The sequence below is a fragment of the Rhinolophus hipposideros genome (genome assembly GCF_964194185.1).
Source record: "Rhinolophus hipposideros genome assembly, chromosome: 20".
NCBI lineage: Eukaryota > Metazoa > Chordata > Mammalia > Chiroptera > Rhinolophidae > Rhinolophus > Rhinolophus hipposideros.
Genome location: NC_138066.1, coordinates 37860559 through 37880285, shown reverse-complemented (window position 1 = coordinate 37880285; position 19727 = coordinate 37860559). Strand labels below are relative to the sequence as shown.

Here is a 19727-nt window from a genome sequence, read left to right as displayed (position 1 = left end):
TTCGTGTGGTAAGGAAATGGAAAGGGCGCCTTCCCTCCAGCTCTTTAGACCAGCGTCCACTTCACCGGTTACTGATTGCACTCTCTCCGCCCCCAAATTCGGTGAGAAGTCGCTAAGCCTTTTCTCAGGGAAAGCTGATGGTTGGCCCCTTGGAAGCAACACGCTAACGCCGCGTGCGCCGGCTGCCGGGGCCTTTCCAGGTCCCGACGCGACCAATTCTGGGCGTGAGGGGCGGGGAAGCTGGTGACGTCAAAGTCGCGGCCTACATTTCTTAAAGGCGCAGGCTCACACCATGTTAACACAATCACGGCAGCACAAAAGTTTTAAAGGCAAGGCAGGGGGTGGTATCTCGCGCCCGGGGGAGAAATGTGTCTCCCTGAGAAGCGGGATCAGAGGCTTCAGCGTAGGATTTAAGCCCACCTCTCATCCCGAGAAGCAACCTGCTGCAGCGGAAAAGTACCTGAGCGGTTCCAATTCCGGACTCTAACTTCGAGCCTCAGTTTTATCTTCTGTAAAATGGGGTGAATGAATAATAACCTACTTCCAAAGGTTTTGAGACTTAAAAGAAATAACAGTGTCAGAGTAACCAACACAAAAAATGTCGGGCCCCTTCTCCCCTATTCATTGTCTCTTTTACAAAGTAGGACTCCAAGGCCCAGAGCGGAGTTGTAACTTGCCCAAGGTTACGGGGAGGTGGGAAAGATCCCAGATTGAACCATTGGCTCCCGGCTCCCGGGCCAGGCTTTTCTCTCTGCCTAGCCTGCCTGGCTCGGGTTACAACTCGCCTAACCCCACAGCCCACATCCGCGGCACCCTGCAGTTAGTCAAGTGGTTTTTAGAGCTAAATGGGGACGAAGCTAATTTCTGTTGGATGCGGTCTCGGTGAAGTTGTAAAAACCCCAGCAGGGAGCCCGGCGAGTAAATGTTTGCCATTACTCTCTGATTGCCCGCAGCCTTGGGATTGATTCAACCGGCCGCCGCCAAGCAGACACGGCCACTGATGAAAAGGAGAGTGGTAACCCACGCTCGTCTAGAAAGTGGTAGCGCTGGGAATCCTGATGCAGCGCTCGGCGGGGGGACTGGTGGAGTGGGGTTTGTGAGAATACGCTGTCATGCGGTGCTGCAGCCAGGTCACGCGTGACGTGGAGACCCACGACTTTGGCGTACCCGCCGGCGGGGCACTAGTGGCGTGGGGCTGAGAGCGGCTCGCCGGGTCCCGGAGGAGGCCGTGAGTGGGCGGGGCCGGCGACACTCCGGGCGTGCGGCCGGCTGGCCCATGGGGGCGGGGCCTCCTAGCGAGGTCCGGGGGCGGGGCGGCCTCGGCGGCCTTCCTTGTCCGCCTGGGTACGAGGCGCGCGCGCGCGCGTGGACCCCGCACCGGCCGCGGAGCCGCTATGGGCCCACCCGGCCCCGGGTTCCGCGCCGCGCGAGCACCGGCCTAGAGCCAGGTGGGTGGGACTGGGCTGGGGCTGAGGGCCCGGCCGGGGACAGAGGCTGGAGTCGGGTCTCCGAGGGTCCCGGGGAGTCTGAGCCGGGCTGGGCTGGGGACGCGGAGTCCCAGGCCGTTGGGTCGACTTAGTCGGCCCTACAAGCGGGGCGGGGTAGGGAGTGTCGCCGAGCGGCGAGGAGAGCCTCTCTCCACATCCCTACTTCTCGCTCTTTCAGCGAGTCCCCCGGCCTGTGTTTTGGGGAGAGAACAGATGCCCGGGGCCTGGCCCTGTCGGCCCGGGAGGGGTGGGGGGAGGGCCGGGTACCTAAGCCCGCAGCCTTGAAAGAGCGCTGGGACCCTTCGGTGCCATCGGATTTATTTGCACGTTTCCGTCACTGCCGCACCTGTACCGGCTGGGTGACTCGGGGCTCGCCTGTGCCAGCCTCGGCGCCGGGGGCTGGGGTTGGGGGCACAGGGAGGTGGCTCGGGCGTTTTGATCTGAGCCCCCCGGGGCCAAACGGGACGCCTGCGCTGACGAGGTGCCCTGAAAGCCTGCGGGGTGCGGATGAGGAAATGGCAGTGGGCCATTGTTGCCCTTTAACCAATGGGTGACTATCCCAGCTTGCTAACTGCTCCTGGAGTGACCTTGGGCAGGTCACCTAACCTCTCAGAGTCTCAGTCTCAGCCAAGGGGAGCTGACAGTAGCTGCTTTAAAAGGTTATGGTGAGGATCACACTTTAACTCATACTCAGTGAGCGAATGGGGTGAGGAGTCCAGGAAAAGTCCAAAAGTGCTGTGCCTCGTTTCTCCCCTGCACTGACCCCTGTTTTGTGAGCTGACTCGCCATTGACTGAGCTTTGTTTTTCAGAACTGAAGCTACAGGATGGCTGACCAGGATCCTGGGGGCATTAGTCCCCTCCAACAAATGGTGGCCTCAGGCGCAGGGGCTGTGGTCACCTCCCTCTTCAGTAAGACCTGGGGAGGTGGGGTGAGGGCAGCTGGGGACTGGGGTAGACCAGAGATTGGCGGTGACTTGGTCCTGGAGGAGGGTCGGGGGTGGGGTCCTAAAAGGAGTCTTCAGACATAATCTCTTCCCCAGTGACCCCCCTGGACGTGGTGAAGGTCCGCTTGCAGTCTCAGCGCCCCTCAGTGACCAGCGGTGAGTGCCGGACCCTGGAGCCAATAAGGGTTGGTGCCTGGGCAAAAAAAGGATCTCCCAAAGATGGGGTCCCTGGGGCAGATGGGGGTCTTTGCTGACTTGAGGGGCTGCCTTGTATTTTAGAGCTGATGCCTTCCTCCAGACTCTGGAGCCTCTCCTATGCCAAATGTGAGTGCCCCAAGCCACAGGAGCCTGTCAGCGTCAGGGGAGGGAGTGGCCCCATCTCCCCAGGGCACCTGTGGGCCCCACAGCCGTGGACTAGCGTCTGCTTCCAGGTCCTGTCAGCCAGCCCTCTGTCCTGCACAAGCACGTCCACCTAGGGACCCCAGCCTCTGCTGGCCCTCCAGGGACAGGGCCTCACTACCTCCCTGGCATCCTAAGAACCCCTCCCTTTCCCCAGTGCCCTCCTCTCTCCGACCCACAGGGAAGTGCCTCCTGTACTGCAATGGTGTCCTGGAGCCCCTGTACCTGTGCCCAAATGGTGCCCGCTGTGCCACTTGGTTTCAGGACCCCACTCGCTTCACTGGCACCATGGTGAGGAGCAGCTGTGCCCTTGGCTGGGTCTGTAGGCATTCCTGAGGGATTCAGATTGCTTGGGCAGCAGACCCAGGACAAAACGGGTCGGGCAAAGCCTACAGGGGCTGCCCGTTCAGTTTGGGAAAGGCTTCCCTGAGGAGGTGGTGCCTTCCAAGGTTTGGAAGGATGAACAGGAAGGAGTCCACCTGGAGCCAAATGGGAATTGATCTTGGGCAGGGTCCCGGGGAGTCTGAGCCGGGCTGGACGGGGGATGTGGAGTCCGGACGGGAACAGCCTCGTAGCAGGACCCAGGGCTGTGGGCAGAGGTGAGGGCATCAGGCTAGGCCTTGTTCATGTTCATCCTTCTTCCCCTGGGCTGGCATCCGTTTGGCCAGGACGCCTTTGTGAAGATTGTGAGACACGAGGGTACCAGGACCCTGTGGAGTGGCCTCCCAGCCACCCTGTGAGTACCTGTCCTGCATGTTGCTTTCCCCCTGCCCTTGCTGATCCCTTGCTTTCCTGTTGGCTGGCCGGGTGGGGCAGGCGAGGCCTGGGAGGCTTGGGAGCCTCTGGGAGTCCCAGCTAACCTCTGTTCACACCCATAGGGTGATGACTGTGCCAGCCACTGCCATCTACTTCACCGCCTACGACCAACTCAAGGCCTTTCTCAGTGGTCGAGCCCTCACCTCTGACCTCTATGCACCCATGGTGGCTGGCGCACTGGCCCGCTGTGAGCATAGCCCTGGGCCCTTGATCTCCCTCTGACCGCACCTGTGCCTGAGCCCAGTCCTAGCTCCCAGCTCTACTCTGCCGGCTTAGGTGTGGGGGCATGTCTTGGGACAGGCTGCCACTGGGACCTGTGAGCTGACCGCCCCTCACTGTTTCCCGCAGTGGGCACCGTGACTGTGATCAGTCCCCTGGAGCTGGTACGGACAAAGCTGCAGGCTCAGCATGTCTCATACCGGGAGCTGGGTGCCTGTGTCCGCGCTGCCGTGGCTCAAGGTGGCTGGCGCTCACTGTGGCTGGGCTGGGGCCCCACTGCCCTACGGGATGTGCCCTTTTCAGGTAGGCACCAAAGGTGTAGGGATTAGGGTAAGGGAGCCCTCGAATGATGTACAGGAGCTCTACAGCCAAGGCCCAACTTTGGTACTCGTGACCTCGACGTCACTTCTCTGAGCCCTGACTATCTCATCTGTGAAATGGGCCCAGTAGGCCCAGGTTTTCTCACGAGATAATTCCTAGGGAGCGTGTTACAGAAACTGGCGGGTAGCAGGCAGGCCCCGTAACTAGGAGGGAGTGGTTGTCGTGATGTAGGTCTCTGGGAGATGGGAGGTCCGGGGCCTACCCCACTGCCCTCTCTGTCTCTAATGAGTGTACCCCATGCCCCCAAGCCCTGTACTGGTTCAACTATGAGCTGGTGAAGACCTGGCTGAGTGGGCTCAGGCCAAAGGAGCGGACATCAGTGGGCATCAGCTTTGTGGCTGGCGGTATCTCAGGGACGGTGAGTTGGCTGGGCCGGGGGGAGGCCTGCAGAGGTGTCCTTGGGGAGGGTGCGCCAGTGCAGTCCTTGCATGGCCGTTCATCACCGGCCTGGTCAGAAGGCTGGCAGACCCCGGCTGAATGCGAGGGATGGGGGTCCTGGGAACGAAGACGAGCCTTCTCCCCACCCCACCAGGTGGCCGCCATCCTGACTCTACCCTTCGATGTGGTGAAGACTCAACGCCAGGTTGCGCTGGGAGCGGTGGAGGCGGTGAGAGGTGAGGGGCCCAGCTGGCATTGGGTGGGGACAGGTGGGGGTCTGAGTAGGCTCTTACGGGGCCATACCTGGTGTCTCCAGTGTCACCTCTGCACGCCGACTCCACCTGGCTGCTCCTGCGCAGGATCCGGGCTGAGTCAGGCACCAGGGGACTTTTCGCAGGTGAGTGTGTGTGTGTGTCCAGGCCCTGATGGGGTTGGTGCCCCGGGACCTGAGCTCTGAACCCCGCTTCCCCTCCCGCCGCAGGCTTCCTCCCAAGAATCATCAAGGCTGCTCCCTCCTGCGCCATCATGATCGGCACCTATGAGTTCGGCAAAAGCTTCTTCCAGAGGCTCAACCAGGAACAGCCTCTGGGCCCGTGAAGGGAGTGAAAGGATGGAGGCGCTGAGGGCCCGATTTCTTCCCGGGATGGGGTGGGGCAGGAGGGGACTGAGCCAAGTGCCTTGTCCTCGGGAGGGGCCTCATTTTTCTTCCCTCTCAACTCTGAGCCCCTGGGGTTGGGGGCTGCCCCTCTGGACCCCCCTCAGACAGCTTTCTTCCTGCTGGCCCTCATTCCCAAGCCCCAAGGATCATCACTTTTCCACCCCATCCCCCAAGTTCAAGACCAAATCTGTTAACCCCCCACCCACCCGCCCCCGCCCATTTCCTTGTGTGTGTGTTATAGCTGGGCCTGTCCCCAGGAGTCACAAAACCTTGGGTCTGGCCGGGGCTGAATCTACCCTTGTTAATTCCTGAGTCTAAAGATGATGAACTTCTCTCTGGTGCCTTTGACTGCAGTGGGGGCTATGGGGGGTGAGGGAAGTGGGACTCAGTGAGTGATTTGCGCACAGGAGGCCTGGCAGGGACCTGGGTGTTGGCTTTGGCTGCCCAGGTGGTGATGCCCTTATAGAGGACCACACCCCACATTGAGGACCCAGAGTTGACCGGTGGGCAGCCAGCAGTATCCTGGTAGTGTGGGGCCAGGATGGAGGGTGGTGAGACCTCTCCCAAGGGAGGAGAGAGGGTTGCTTCACTGCCAGGCTTTGGCCCAAAGGAATGGTCTGTAACATTGGGCCAAAGCTGAAATGCTCAGTACGATGGAAGGAAAACGGCCCTGACAGGGCTTGCCTCCTCCGTCCTGTGCCCCAGGATGTTCAGTCTTCTCTGCCTGGGGTTGAGCAAGTTCTTCAAGAGTATCAGGTTGAAGGGGCACAGACGTGTCTTGGTCCTGCCCTTGGTGAACCTAATTCTCAGGACACTTCATACAAAAGTCCCCCACTCCCTGAACTCTTGTGACCTGCCTGCTCCCACGGGGCGCACACTGATTCTACGTGGTCCAGCATCACCTTGGCTTTGGGCCCAGCACTGGCTTCATCACATTCTGCCAACCTCAGGACAGAGCCCTGTCCCAGTCCCCAAAGACAAGGCTGCCTTCAGTACTCTGGTTTTTATTTGCCTGATCTCAGAGCCCCTGCCTTGGGGGCTGAGACTCCAGGGAATGAATGGGGGGGGGAACAGACAGGAAAGGTGGGAGAGGCTGGGCCACAGCTCCTGAGGAGGATGGGGGAGATGAGCAAAGGGAGGGAGCCAGCCAGGCATTGGTCACCAGAATGGAGTAAGCCTCCCCAAGCGTTCCCTGTGGCCTTGGTGCCCCCACCTCACCCAACCTGCTTCCTGTGGCAGCCCCACCTTCCTTGGACAGGAAGCTAAAACCAGAAGCAAAAGGAGTCTTAACTGAGACCCCTGGCTGGGTAGGCAGCATTTTCTGGAAGAGTGGCCTGGATTGGGGGACTCTGAGGAAGGGCAGCAGGTGTCTGCCCCTGGCAGGGGGCCTGGCACAGCCCACACTGCTCCTCAGCTGGGGCTTAGTGCCGGGCTGCCCTCAGGACTGTCGCTCACCAAGCACTCGTTGGATTTGAAGCTCGCCAGGGACTTGCAGCTGGGGATGGAGGCCAGTGAGCCGCAGAGACCCAGCATGGAGGGCGTGGGGTCCTTCCCTGGGGAGAGAGGGCGGGTGAGGCATGTATGGGGGGTGGGGAGTGCGGACATAGGCAGTGAAGGGGAGCCCTCAGGTCACCCCCCAGGAGACTCCTCATTTCTGCAGCATTTGCCATTTCAGTTAAATCTTGGTAAGCACTTGCCCGTGCCATGCACAGCACTGAGGACACTATTGTAATCGTCAGTTTATGTCTCTTATCTCCCCGTGAGGTTCATCCTCTGTCCATTTATTAAACACACAGTGAGCACTTGTTCCGTTCCAAGCACTGGGGATACAGAGAACGGATGAGACACGGTCCCTGCCCTCATGGAGCTCACAGTCTGGTGGGGAGACAGACACGGACAATCACACACAGTGTGGCGGGGTCACATGTCCATTGCCTGCCTTAACTCAAAGATCTAGGGTGGTCATCAGTACAGTGTGGTTTTTAGAAAGAAAAGACAGGGTGTCCAGGCACCAGAAAAACTACGGTGGGGAACCAAGGTGAAGTCGTGGGGAGAGCAACACAAAATGCATGCATTGAAGTCCTGGACATTCACTTGAAGGGAGCCACTAATTTGGCTCTGAGCTTCCTGGCAGCCAAAGGAAAAGGGGGAAACAAGGGTCAGGCAAGCGGTTCACAGAATGCATGAGATAAGAGCAAATTAGGCAAAGAACTCCCCAAGAATTTGTGAGCCCACTGAGAATGTAACTATACTAAAAAGCTATTAAGCCCTCACCACATGGCTAACACTGGTGATTATGTTAATCAACATACCCATTTTACAGATGAGAAGGGCTCAGCAAGGTAAATAATTGACCAAGTTCCACAACTAGAGGAGCTGGGATTTGCACCAGTGTTTGCCCAACATCCCAAAGCAAACCCTTAATTGCTGTACTAAGCTTTCTGGAAGGGCTGAATGAATGGGAATTGCCAGGGCCTAACTATAGGCCCCCCCAGACCTGGCCTTAGCCCTTCCTGGAGGGAGGCTGCGTGCTAGATTGGGAGGCTCACCGATGGGGCCCCAGGGCTCCTCATCCCGCTTGCCCTCTCCCAGGCGCTGGGAGTCCGAACTCAGACTGGCTTCAACTGACAGCGGCTCTGGGCTCATGAAACTGTGTCTGTGGCAGAGCAGAGAGCTGATTAATGTATGGGCAGAGGCCTACTGCCCCCCATACCCCTCTTCCCCAGGAGGGACGAGCACTCAGGCCCAAGCCGAGCCTAGTTGGACTTACCTCCGGTAGAGCTTGGGGTTGCTGACACCCTCAGCCCCATTGAGTGTTCCCAGTGATGGCCATTGGTTGACCAGGGGTGTGGTGAGCTCCTTGGAACCCTGGGCCAGGGAAGCGTGGTCACCAGGGATTAGACCTGTCCTGGGATGGGGAGGGGGTGGTCAGGCTGGCCGGGAGAGGGAGCAGAAATGGGGAAGGGGGTGCTCAGCAAAGGGTGAGGGGAGGGGTTAGGATTGAAACCTGGGTAACAGAAGTAGGAATAGAATATTGAGGATCAGTGTGGCAGACCCTGGGAGTTAGGGGAGGATACTGGGGGTCAGAGGGGTGACGGATTAGCACACTTACGTTGTGGGTTAGAGGGAGTAATGGGGTGTTGTGAGAGTCGGTGGAGAATAGTGTGGGAATCCTGAGGGGTAATGAGGGGTCTTGGGGAATCATGCGGGGAGGTGATAGGGTGATTAAAAGGTTTAAGAGGGAAATGTCAGAGGGATGGGTTGGAGTAAGGACAGAGGTCACCATGGGTAATAACTGTCAGTGGGCCAATATTGCAGACCAGAGGGAATAATTCAATGATGTTGAAGGTCGCTGAGTAACATTAGAGGTCCCTGTGAGTAATGTTGAGGTCCCTGGAGTAACGTTGGGTGTTCTTGAGCTGATATTGGATAATTGAGGGTGAAGTGGGGAGCAGACGTTGGGAGGGGTCACTAGTTGTATGCTGAGCATAATGTTAGATCACTGGGGCGGTCTCTGGGTAGAGGTGATGGGGCCAGTGGTTTGATGCCGGTTGAGTTGGATGCGGGTATCAGGAAAGATGACGTTAGTGTCAGTGGAGGCGATGTGGGGGTTCCCTGGGGTGATGTCGTCGGGATGGCCGGGGTCAGGGCTCAGGGTGGTGGTGGCGCTCACAGCTGCTCCTGCAGCTCCAGGATCACGCCTTCTAGCTCCCGCTTCTCGCGCTGGTTTTGCGCCGCTGCCTCCTCCAGCTGCAGCTGCAGCCGCCGGTTCTCCGCCTCCAGGTCCTTCAGCTGCGACTCGCGCAGACGCACCAGCTCTTCCAGGTATCCCTGCGGGGCGCCGGCTCAGCCCGGGCGACAGGAGGAGGGTCCCAGCGGCCGCCTGGCCCGTCCCCCTCCCCCGCCCAGCTCCCCGCCACCTGCGCTGTGCAGCGCGCACCTTCTGTGCGTAGACGATGCGGAACTTCTGTTCCATCTTGTGCCACTTGCTGTACCAGCTGTCCTCGTCGGTGACGAGCGGCAGGTACGGGTGCTCGGGTGAGTTGTCCTCACTCGTGCTGCTCTCGGCGCTGTGCCGCTCCTCCTCGTCCGTCAGGTAATCGTAGCTTGGGGGAGGGAGCAGTGAGCACCGGCCGGGCCGGCCCTGCCCGAGACGCCCGTGCTGCCCCCTGGGGCAGGGGGCCGCGGTACCCGCCCAGCCAGTCCCCTGCCGGCCTCCCTGCCCCTTGCAGCGGGGGTCTGTCCGCCTCCACCGCAACAATGGCGCTCCTCACCTCTGGGTGAACTTCAGGTAGGGCGTGTAATCGATGACCACGGGGGTCTTCCCGTCCAGCACTTCACCCTTGAGGCAGAAGCTGGCGGCATAGGACCCACAGGGTTGAGGGTGGGTGTGAGGGGACGCGGGTGTGGACATTGGCAGGGGCACGCCCGCCCCCACTGCCATCCAGCCCCCACCTGAAGTCTATGGCGCTCAGGCCGATCAGCATCCCCGTCAGCACGGTGGCTTCCTCCCTCAGCATGATGGCTCCCGAGTCATAGAAACGTCTGTGGGGAGAAGGAGGGGCGGAGGGTGCAGCATCCTCCCAGCGCCCGGCCCTCAGGACCTCTCCCCTTGGCTTCCCACAAACCTCCCTGCTCATCCCTCAGGTGAGGATCTTGTGTCTCCCTCAGCTTGGGGCCGCCTGGGGACCGCGCCTGTGTCTGTCCCCTGAGAATAGACTCTCCTCCAACCCTGAACTACTCCTTCCCCACCAAGTACTGAGTCACCCAGATCCTTACAATCAGGAAACAAATTCTAATCCTCAGAGCTTGACATACAGTAGGTGCTCAAAAATAAGTTGACATGAACTCTGAAATGTGAAGACAGACCAGAGACAAAATGCAGTAAAAACCTCAGGTTGGGTGTGCTCAGCGGCTGGGGAAGATGTCCTCTACTTCACACCACCCCCCACGAGCACATCCTGCCTGGGACCCTGCCTGGATCCAATCTCTCTTCGAACCCACAGTGCAGGGAATGAAGCTCTGCACGCTGGGACTCTGCAGTCCACTGGGGAGCAGGTGGGGCTGTGTGTTGTAGAAGCAGGTGGGGAGCAGGTGGGGCTGTGTCATGGAAGAAGGCCGACAAGTGAAACGATACATAGTTGAGAACTTGTCCAGAGGTGTGTCTAAAGGTAGAGCTGTATTTGAGACTGGTGCTGGGAAGTGACGGGAGATAATGAATTTGACTTGGAAGAGATGGTGATGGGGCCTGGGGCCGAAGATGTGTTTCGGGACAGCAAGCTGGGCGGACCTGCAGACAGTCTGGGAGAGGAAAGCTAGCGGTGCATGCTGGGAGTTGTAGTCCAGGTACTGAACTGTGCTGCAGGAACTTAAGGATCAAGTATGGTTATGTGTACACTGGCACCTGTGGTCCAAGCTGACTGCGAGCGTCTCACCTGGTGGTCCGGGTGTCCCGCAGAGCTGTGGTGATGTATTCCGACATGCGCTTCTCCATCAGTGCTACCCGGATCCATGCCCGGCCCTGGAAATCATGCTCACGTTTACTTGCTGCCCCGAAAGGACCCATCTGTACCCCATTGGGTCTGGACCTCCTGTGGTTCTCCCCAGTGCCCAGAGCAGGGTGAGACCCAAGGAGCAGGCAGTCCCCCTGTATCCAGAGCAGGGAGCAGCTGCCCTGGCCCTGCCTGTTGCAGGCCCCTCACCTTGGCTCGGGCTGTGCTGATGTTCTCCATGTTCTCGATGCTGCTCACGCAGTTGTTGGGCACTTTACTGCAGGCCAGCCGGATATAGTCCCAGAAGCCCCGCTGCCCATCTGAACTGAACCAGCTCACAGGACCTGCTGGGGCACAGGCTGAGCCAGGGCAGGGAGGGGGCTCAGCAAGACTAAGGAGTTTAGAGAGGGTCCATGTAATGGGGCACACACGTGCATAAGTATAAGCAGCCATGCACACACATAATGCCCACCCCAAACGTATGTGCACACACATGCATGTACACGAAGGGTATGCCAGCATATAAATGCATGCCCAGAAGACCCCCTTCCATCTCCCCAGCTCTGTGCATGAGCTTCTGCACATGGCCCAGAATTGGGGCCATGGTCAGTGATGGGGTTCAAGAAGCCACAGAATAGATCAGAACAGGGTGGCTGGAAGCTAAAGACTGGGAGTTGGCAGGGCTGGGTCCTGGGGGACAGGAACCTGGGCCCACCTTTGAAACGGTGACTGAGGATCTGCTCTAAGATGGCTGCAAAGTTCACAAACTCCTCAGATGAGTCATCGATGGGCTCTGCCGTGTACTTCTCCAGCAGTGTTTTCACAGAGAACCTGGGTGGGGGGTAGGGAGAAGGGGCAGTGGGGTGTCAGGTGAGAAGACAGGGTGATGGTGGTAGGGGAGGGGCATCAGGGAAAGAGAGGAAGTGAAGGGCAGAGAAGAGCTCATGAAGATTATGGATGTAGTGGGATGGCAGAAGGAAAGAGGGTGGGAGACAGGTAAGAATATAGTGACCATAGAGGTGCTGTGACATGGGAGTGCTAGGGTGGCAGGTGGGAGACTGATTGACAAAGTGGGTGACAGGAGAGGTGACAGCCAGAGAAAGGAAGCTTTGGGAACAAGGTTTGAGAGGGGATGAAACAATAGGTAGAAAGTCGAGGCACCTAGAGCCTGGGGACCGTCCCACAGCTCCCTCGTCTTTGCCCACCCTTTGGAGTTGCATTCTGTTTGTGTGGGTTGGGGGTCAGCTAGGAGTTAGAAGCCACTCTGTGCCCTTTCTCTGAGCTGTCTTCTGCTCTTGCTAGAAAAACCCTCAGTCCTTTCTGGAGGGGGGTTCACCTGTGCCAGGGCCTGTGAGTTGGCTCTGAGCACATGGGGCGTGGGCATGCATGGTGGCCAGGTGGGCTCTCAGCACACGGAGGCCCCCGCTTACCCCTTTTCCTTCCCAGCTTGGCCGCCCACACACCAGCTGTCCAGAACCTGGTGGTGCAGTGCTGCCCAGGGAAGTGCAGGGTGTGGGTCTGACACACACACTGAGTAGGAGTGGGCATTGGACACAGATCTCTGGAAAGGGCCTTGGGGGCCCTGATACCTGGCTTCTCAGAGAGGAATGCAGCCAAGGGAAGCCAGTGGGGCTGAGGGACTGCAGCCCAGCAGCCCCATTCCTCTCTCCAATCCTGCTTGAAGTCCCCATTTCCCCTGCAATTCCTACCCCTACAATCTTCACCTACCATGGCTACAGTGGGATGGGGCAGGGCTAAGGACACGTCTCCCACATTTATGCCGTTATTGGCCTGTTGTGGGTGGCAGAGCAGATACGGGGCCTGCTTAGAATGGTCTTTTTCCCCCTAAGCTAATTAAGCCCTTTCATGTGCCAAGCACTATACTTTTTGTGTATTATTTCATCTATCCCTACAACAGCCCTGGGAGGTAGTTCTTATTATTACCATCATCCCCATTTCACAGATAAGGTAACTGAGTGTCCAAGTGGTTAACTGATCTGTTCAGAGTCACATAGCTTGTGAGAGGTCAAGTAGGTAAGTCTGATTCCAAAGCCCTTGCTCTTTCTGCTATATCTTATGACCTCCTGGTGGCTGTCACAATTACTAAGGACCCGAGCAGCCCCTGCCCCCTCTGCCCTCTGTCCTCCACTCTGCAGGCTCCAGCCCTGGGGCACTGGCCTCCGTGGCTCTCAGGCCAATGGCACAGTTGAGTCTATGGGCCTCCCTCCCTTCCCTTTGGGCTTCAAGTTGGCCTGGCTTGAGATCAGAGCCAAGTCAATGTTGGGGTGGCACTTAGGGGGAGGCAGCCTGGTGGACACAAGTCCTGTTTCCTTATGATACCCCTGTGGCCTTTGACAGTCATATAATCCCTCAGAGGCCTGTTGTCCCAAACAGGAAGGGTAGTACCTGTCTCATTAAATTTTGATTCAGATCCCAGGCAGGATTGGGAGAAGGTGTATGTGGATGGGCAGGGGTTGTGAGGAGCTGGGTCATTAACGGGAAGGTTGGCCCTGCCAGAAGGAGCCTATGTTTAGGGCATATCTGGGATTCATTATGTAGCCTTCCACACCCTGATGATTTCTTCTGGTCATCTGGGTCAGACCACAGTGGGTGAATGGGGCTGGTTTCAGCATAGCAACCATCTGCCATCTGTCCTCGGGGGTGCTGCAGAGCTGGTCATCTCCCCTGGGAGCCCCATGGTGTGTTCCCTGTTAAGAGGTGCAGTGGCTGCCGCCGTTACCATAGAGACAGGGAGACCAGGGCCCAGGGGAGCTCTCAGCCTGCTAAAGGGAACTGTTCTGGGAGCTGGAGGCAAACCACGTGACAGTGATAAGGTGGTAGGGGCCCAAGGGGTTTCTGAGCCTTTATTATGCCCGTGATGCCCCCTAAAACTCTATCCCGCACACCACAGCTCTACGCCCACTTCCTATCTACCAGAACCTCTGCTCTGCAGCCTGGACCAAGGGGAGTTCCCCTCATCTCCACACACTCAAGAAGCCAGTTGTCCTGGCAGGCAAGAGAAAGAAGAGGAACCGAGGCGGTCAAGAGGGAGAGGAGGGCCAGGGAGGATGTCATCAGGACAGGGCTGTTTCCGTGTGCCAGGCACTGGGCTAGGCTCCTACACGGACTATGTCATTACCATTCGTTGGTGTGGCTGTGACATGTATAATGGGGATGATAGGGCACCCAAGGCCTGAGTGGTTAGGAGATTTCACCAGTGATGTACACTAGTGACTGAGGGAGTAAGAGCTCGACCCAAGGCCCATCTAGCTTTTACACAACACTGGCAGGGTTTGGAACGTGAAGGTGGCGGTCGTGGCCTGCACTTTGCACTCATCCCTTCTATAACATTTCAGGCATTTTTACGGAGGTCTGGTGTGCAGAGCACTGTGCTGGGCACTAGGCATATGGTGATGGGAGACAGATGCAGCGTGGTCGGATGTGTGCCCAGGAACCTGGGAGGAGTTATAGGACACAGGAGCCAGGGCATCAGGTGGGCACTGATTCCTGGGGCAAGGAGAAGGGCCAAGGCCTAGGTGCAGGCAGGTGGGGCTGGCAAGGGAGGACAGCTCCGTGCCCTCAGAGGTGGCATGGGGCATGGGGAGGTTGCAGGTGGAGAAGGCAGCTGGCCTGGGAATTTTAGAGGGAGGGATGAATGTAGGTGGGGCCTGAGGGAGAGAAGCTGAGGAATTGGCCATTCCTGGCTTCAGGGCAGGGCAGAGAGGGTGAGACTCTGAGGACTGAAGTGGGAAATTTCACTTCCTGGGCCCTAAGAAGAGGGGGGGTGGGAATCTTCCTAACCCTGAGACAGCTCCACCCTCAGAGACCAATGCAACTGCCCTCCAATCTTCTCCCCTAGAACCGAGGAGTCCCAGGCTTCTTCAGCCGGCCCTTCAGTCCTTCCCACAGCAGGGGCAGGGCCCTTCACCCTTCAGTGGATGGATTCAGTCTTTGCCCACATGCCCAGTTGACTCTGCTACAGGTTGCAGCTTCCCAGAAAAGAAGGACACCATCCCTCTCTAGGAATTGAGCAGCATGATGGGAAAATCTCCCAGGAAAGCCCCACCTCAGATAGGCCAGGCTGTTGGGTAGGAATGAGGGTATGCTTGGGGAGTGGTCATCCCCCTACCCCATCAGTTCTTCTCTCCCCACTGCCTACCCGCCCCCTGCATGGGAGCCAGCCATCCCCACCCCTCCCCCTCACGCACGATGTCACTTCCTGGTTCTCACAGGAAGCTGCAGTGCCAATTAAACACCCCTCACCCTCCAGGCCCCAGGCTGGGCATAGGCCTCGCTTGGCCTAGCGGGGTAGGGACCAGACCTCCAAACCTCTCCCTGGTCTTGGCCTGAGAGGGACAGTGGACGCTCCTGTTAAGCCTGTGCCTCCCTTTTCTCCCAGGTTGCTTTGCACGCTCATCCAGTTTTCCGCAGCCCGCCCCACACCTCTCTCCGCTCACCCCACCCCCACCCTACAGCGATGCCCACCTGCACACGGTGATCAGGTTCCTACGCTCCACGGACACATTGCGGGAAGATGCTTTCTTGGAGGACAGCCCCAGAGCCATGGTGGTCTGGACAAAGCTCGCTTCCATCCAGATATGCGGCCACTGCCGCCGCCGCCAGCTGCCCCCCACCCCGCCCGGCGCCCTGGCCCCCTCGCCGGATCACGGCTGGGCCTTCTGCCCGCCGGGGCCCCGCGACCCCTTTACGGCCATTGCCCTGCTGCTGAGTCGCGTGCCCAGCCCCCTGGTTCCCTCCCCCGGCGGCGACACCGGAGCAAAACAAGGCCGGGGAGGGAGCTCTCCGAGGTGCTGAGCCGGGGCCCGTCACCCCCCTCCCCTAGCCGCCTGCCCCCCCCTCGGCCAGTGACGTCAGGGCCTTCGGGCCCCGCCCCTCGGCAGGCCGGGGACCAATCCGCAGAGGGTGCAGGATTTCAGGGGGAGGGGAGAGGGCCAGGGCCCAAGGGAGGGCGGAGGGGGGTCCCCGAAAGAGGCAGCGATTAGAAGGAGTAAGAGGGAGCATCTGGCCTGTCCTCCACCCCCACACTCTGAGCCCAGGACCCCTGGCTTCACGTCTGAGCTCCGACACCTCTACTCCCCTGTTTCTGACTATGATCGGTGGTGTTCAGCTCAGATTTCTCCCTCTGATGCCTCGGGGGAATGGAGGTCCTCACCTCCAGTATCCTCATCCCAGCCCCGCCCCCTCCCGTCCCCTTGAGCCCCCAATCAGTATGGGCATTCTCCTCAAGGCCAGGGCCAGGTCTTCGTCCAGAGAGCGCAGGTGGCCCTATGCTGCTGACCCAGGAGGCAAAGGAGCAGAGACACTGCGTATCTGTCTGCGCCCGGGCTCGACTTGGCTACACCAGCCGGTGGAGTCAACCGCTCCTAAGGTGAGGGATGGGAATCCCGAATCAGCAATAGGAACCCAGCGCCTGGAACCACTCAAGACAGTGAGTGGAGAGCAGACCGGCAGCTGAGGGCGGGGCTCTGTGGAGGTTCCTAGCATTAGAGATGGTCCCCACAATGGTGCTAAGGCACTGCTTCCCCTCGGAGTCCTCTCCCCTCACACCACCCCTGAGGCAGCTGGCTTTCCTGTTAACCCCTTGCATTGCTGTGTGGTGCCATCAACCCTCTATGCACAGCTAAGAGGGCACCTGCAAAGCTGGTTGTATCTTTTACCCGAAGGTGGGGAAGCTGGAGGCACAGTCTGGCTTCCCTGCTGCCCTTTGCCTCCCAATTGCTCTCTCACATCCCTGCTCCATTCCCCAATCCAACCTGTTCTCTTTCTCTCCCTGAAATCCCCAGCTTCCACAGAAAGCCTCTCTGTGTTGATTAAAGAGTCTCTAGCCATTTCTGTGTCTGGCCTCAGGAATGTGCACCCCAGGGCTCAGCTCGGATCTATTCACCAATTCCACCTCCTACTGCATTTACTCTGCTCTGCTAGTGGATGGTCAGTAGCTCCACAATGATTCACATGTGCTCCCGCATCTGAATATGACCAGCAGGCAGGGACCCTCTGTCAGCACAAACAGAGCAGGAGGAGATAAAAGACCCATAGAAATTTCCAACCCTGGTCTGACTCCCTGGGGGCTGGGGAGCAGGTCCTGACTCCTGGCTCAGATCTCAAGCTCACTCCACCTCAGCCTCAATTCTTGGCTTCCGGGACCTCTGGGACCTTGGTCTTTTCACGCCCTCTTCTGCCTCTTGCCTCGCCTCTAGAAGCCCTTCTCGGCCTCCTCTTGCCTCCAGACCCATCGCCAGTGGCAATCATGATGTTCTTTTGTTTTTCATTTGCAAAAGGCATCTAATGCACAAAAGAGCTCATGAAACACAAATGTTCAATTTAAAGAATATGGTCAAAGCAAACGCTTGTGTCATCACCTCAATGATCAAGAAACAGAACACTATGAATGATGCCCCAGGACCTCCCTATGCTTCTCCTAGATCTCATCTGCATCCATGCCTCCAAGAGATAACCATTATCCTGACTTTTGTGATCATCGTTTCCTTGCTTTTCTTTACAGTTTCATCACCTGTGTGTCCATCAATCAAATATATAGTTTAATGTTGCCAGTGTCTAAACTTTGTAGAAATAGAATCATGCTGTATGAATTCGGTTGCGATTTGTTTCTTTCAGTAGTATGTTAGGGGGATTCATTTTCCTTGTATACTAATTCCAGTGTAGTATGTCTATACCATAAGTTATCTATTCTACCTTTGAGGATAACTTTGTGTATCAGATAGGGCCTAATCAGATAAACAGAAGCCACAGTATGTATTTCAAATATAGGACTTAATACAGGTTACACAGGAGTTGGAAAACTAAAAGAGCAAAAAGAAAAAGAACATTGAGACAACTTGGAACTAGTAAGTAAAGGAAACAGCAAGCGCTGAGGGAACACAGGGAAGAGGTGGGATTACTACACCATAAGAGCCCAGATGGGGACATGCAGAGTTGAGGCTCGGATGCAGGTGCAGCCGTCCAGGGCTGCTGCTCACTCCTCAGAGGAGCCATCTACAAAGCTGGTTCCTGGAATGCAGAAAGAAGCTGATGGCCACTTTCCAATGATAGAATGACTGAACAAAATCAAAAAAGTGGAGGGCAGTTCTTCTCCCTTTGCCTTCCATCTCACTCCAATGCCTCTTAGTACTACGAGAACCTAACAGAAAGCCAGTTAATAATGGAGTGGCTTTCTTGTTCCCCTAACAGGGAAACAAGTTTGCAGAGTCCCAACCCCACCCCAGCATCAGAGAGCAGAGACACGAAGAATGGATTTGGAGCAGGAAGGCTAGAAGTAAATAACGGACACAGTCAACCCCTTTTTCTGCTCAGCATTTACACACATCTTTCTATGCATGTTTGAACAGTAACAATCTCATGACTTTGCCTAACAAGATGCAATTGTTCTTCCTGTAAAGATGCGCTGGCCCCCTCCCCCAAAAGTGGAGATACAAAGTCTCTCCAGTAACAGTATCCATCTCTCGGTGATGCCAATACCTCTCCTAGTTCCGCTACAAAAAAACAAGTAACTTGTTTTTTGTCTCTTGTTTAAGAAATCTTCCCTATCTTGAGGTTATGGTGTATTTTCTTATATTACCTTACAAGAGTTTTATGGTGTTATTTTACTTTAAAGTCTATAATTCACCTGGAGTAAATTTTGTGTATGGTGTGAGGTGGGGGGTCCAATTTAATTTTGATCCCCCACCATTTATTACTTTTTAAAAAGTACTGTCTCTACTGTTTTTCAGTGACTTCTCTCTCAAATCATGTATGGGTCTGTTTGTCAGCTCTGCATTCAGCTCCAGTGGTCTTTTGGTCTATTCTGGCACCAAATCATAATGTCTTAATTATTAAAACTTTATAAGTCTTGATGACTGGTAGAGCACGTCCTCCCATCTTATTCCTCTTCAAGAGTGTCTTGTTTTTCTTGGCCCCTTGTGTTTCCATAATAATTTTAGAGTTAATTTGACAAGCACAACAAAAACAAACTAACCTTAGTAGAAATTTGTATTGGAATTATGATTGTATTGAATCCATAGCTTAATTTGGATAGAACTGACATCTTTATAACCCTGAATCGTCCAATGTTTGGATACCGTATAGCTCTCTTTTGATTTCGCTTGTCTTCAAAATTTGTCAAAAAATGTTATCACTTTCTCCAAAGAAGTCTTATACATATTTTGTTAGATTGATCCTAGTTTATTCATGTTCTGTGCTATTTTAAAAGGTACCTTGTTAAAAATTTATTTTCTAATCATTGCTTCTATAGATAAGCAATTGATTTCTTTTTTTAGCAATTGATTTCTTATTGTATTAAAATTTATAGAACAAAATTTGCCATTTTAAATGTACAGTTCAGTGACATTAATTACATTCACAATGTTGTACAGCCATCACCACTATCTATTTCCAAAACGTTTTCATCATACTGCTGTGAACATTTGTATACACGTATTGATTTGAGTCTGTGTTTTCAGTTCTTTTGAATTGCTGTGTCATATGGTAATTCTATGTTTAACTTTTTTTTTAAAGATTTTTATTGGGGAGGGGGAACAGGACTTTATTGGGGAACAGTGTGTATTTCCAGGACTTTTTTCCAAGTCAAGTTGTTGTTCCTTCAGTCTTAGTTGTGGAGGGCGCAGCTCAGCTACGGGTCCAGTTGCCATTACTAGTTGCAGGGGGCGCAGCCCACCATCCCTTGCGGGAGTCGAACTGGCAACCTTGTGGTTGAGAGCCCACTGGCCCATGTGGGAATCGAACCGGCAGCCTTCGGAGTTAGGAGCATGGAGCTCCAACTGCCTGAGCCACCGGGCCGGCCCCCAACATTCAGTATTTTTATTCTTTTTAATTTTAGCTATTCCAGTGGGTGTGTGGTGGTACCTCAGTGTGGTTCTTCTTTATTAAGATATAATTTACATACAGCAAAATGTATAGAATTTAAGCACGCCATTC

The 19727-nt window shown here is 56.0% G+C and overlaps 2 protein-coding genes across 9 annotated transcripts; one reads left to right on the top strand and one right to left on the bottom strand.

Moving 5' to 3' along the window:
- The first annotated feature begins 986 nt into the window (after nt 1-986).
- SLC25A39 (solute carrier family 25 member 39) lies at nt 987-5616 on the top strand. 4 transcript variants are annotated; one of them, XM_081029575.1, is made up of 12 exons: nt 987-1228; nt 2298-2397; nt 2529-2588; nt 2712-2756; nt 2989-3122; nt 3500-3567; nt 3710-3834; nt 3996-4169; nt 4496-4605; nt 4780-4861; nt 4942-5022; nt 5107-5616. In XM_081029575.1, exons 2-12 carry the CDS (start codon nt 2313-2315, stop codon nt 5220-5222), a joined length of 1080 nt encoding a protein of 359 aa, XP_080885701.1. In that variant the 5' UTR covers nt 987-1228; nt 2298-2312; the 3' UTR covers nt 5223-5616. The 4 variants fall into 4 exon arrangements, with proteins under 4 accessions (XP_080885701.1, XP_080885700.1, XP_080885702.1 ...); XM_081029574.1 differs by lacking the exon at nt 987-1228 and adding an exon at nt 1300-1448; XM_081029576.1 differs by lacking the exon at nt 987-1228 and adding an exon at nt 1305-1448 and having other exon boundaries at nt 3013-3122.
- Nucleotides 5617-6273: 657 nt separating this feature from the next.
- RUNDC3A (RUN domain containing 3A) lies at nt 6274-15613 on the bottom strand. 5 transcript variants are annotated; one of them, XM_081029569.1, is made up of 11 exons: nt 15261-15496; nt 11491-11606; nt 10986-11122; nt 10719-10804; nt 9739-9828; nt 9558-9638; nt 9224-9389; nt 8957-9114; nt 8054-8191; nt 7833-7939; nt 6274-6836 (listed from the first exon to the last, which is right to left on the bottom strand). In XM_081029569.1, exons 1-11 carry the CDS (start codon nt 15365-15367, stop codon nt 6694-6696), a joined length of 1329 nt encoding a protein of 442 aa, XP_080885695.1. In that variant the 5' UTR covers nt 15368-15496; the 3' UTR covers nt 6274-6693. The 5 variants fall into 5 exon arrangements, with proteins under 5 accessions (XP_080885695.1, XP_080885696.1, XP_080885694.1 ...); XM_081029570.1 differs by having other exon boundaries at nt 10986-11119; nt 15261-15495; XM_081029568.1 differs by having other exon boundaries at nt 10986-11134; nt 15261-15494.
- Nucleotides 15614-19727: the final 4114 nt, after the last annotated feature.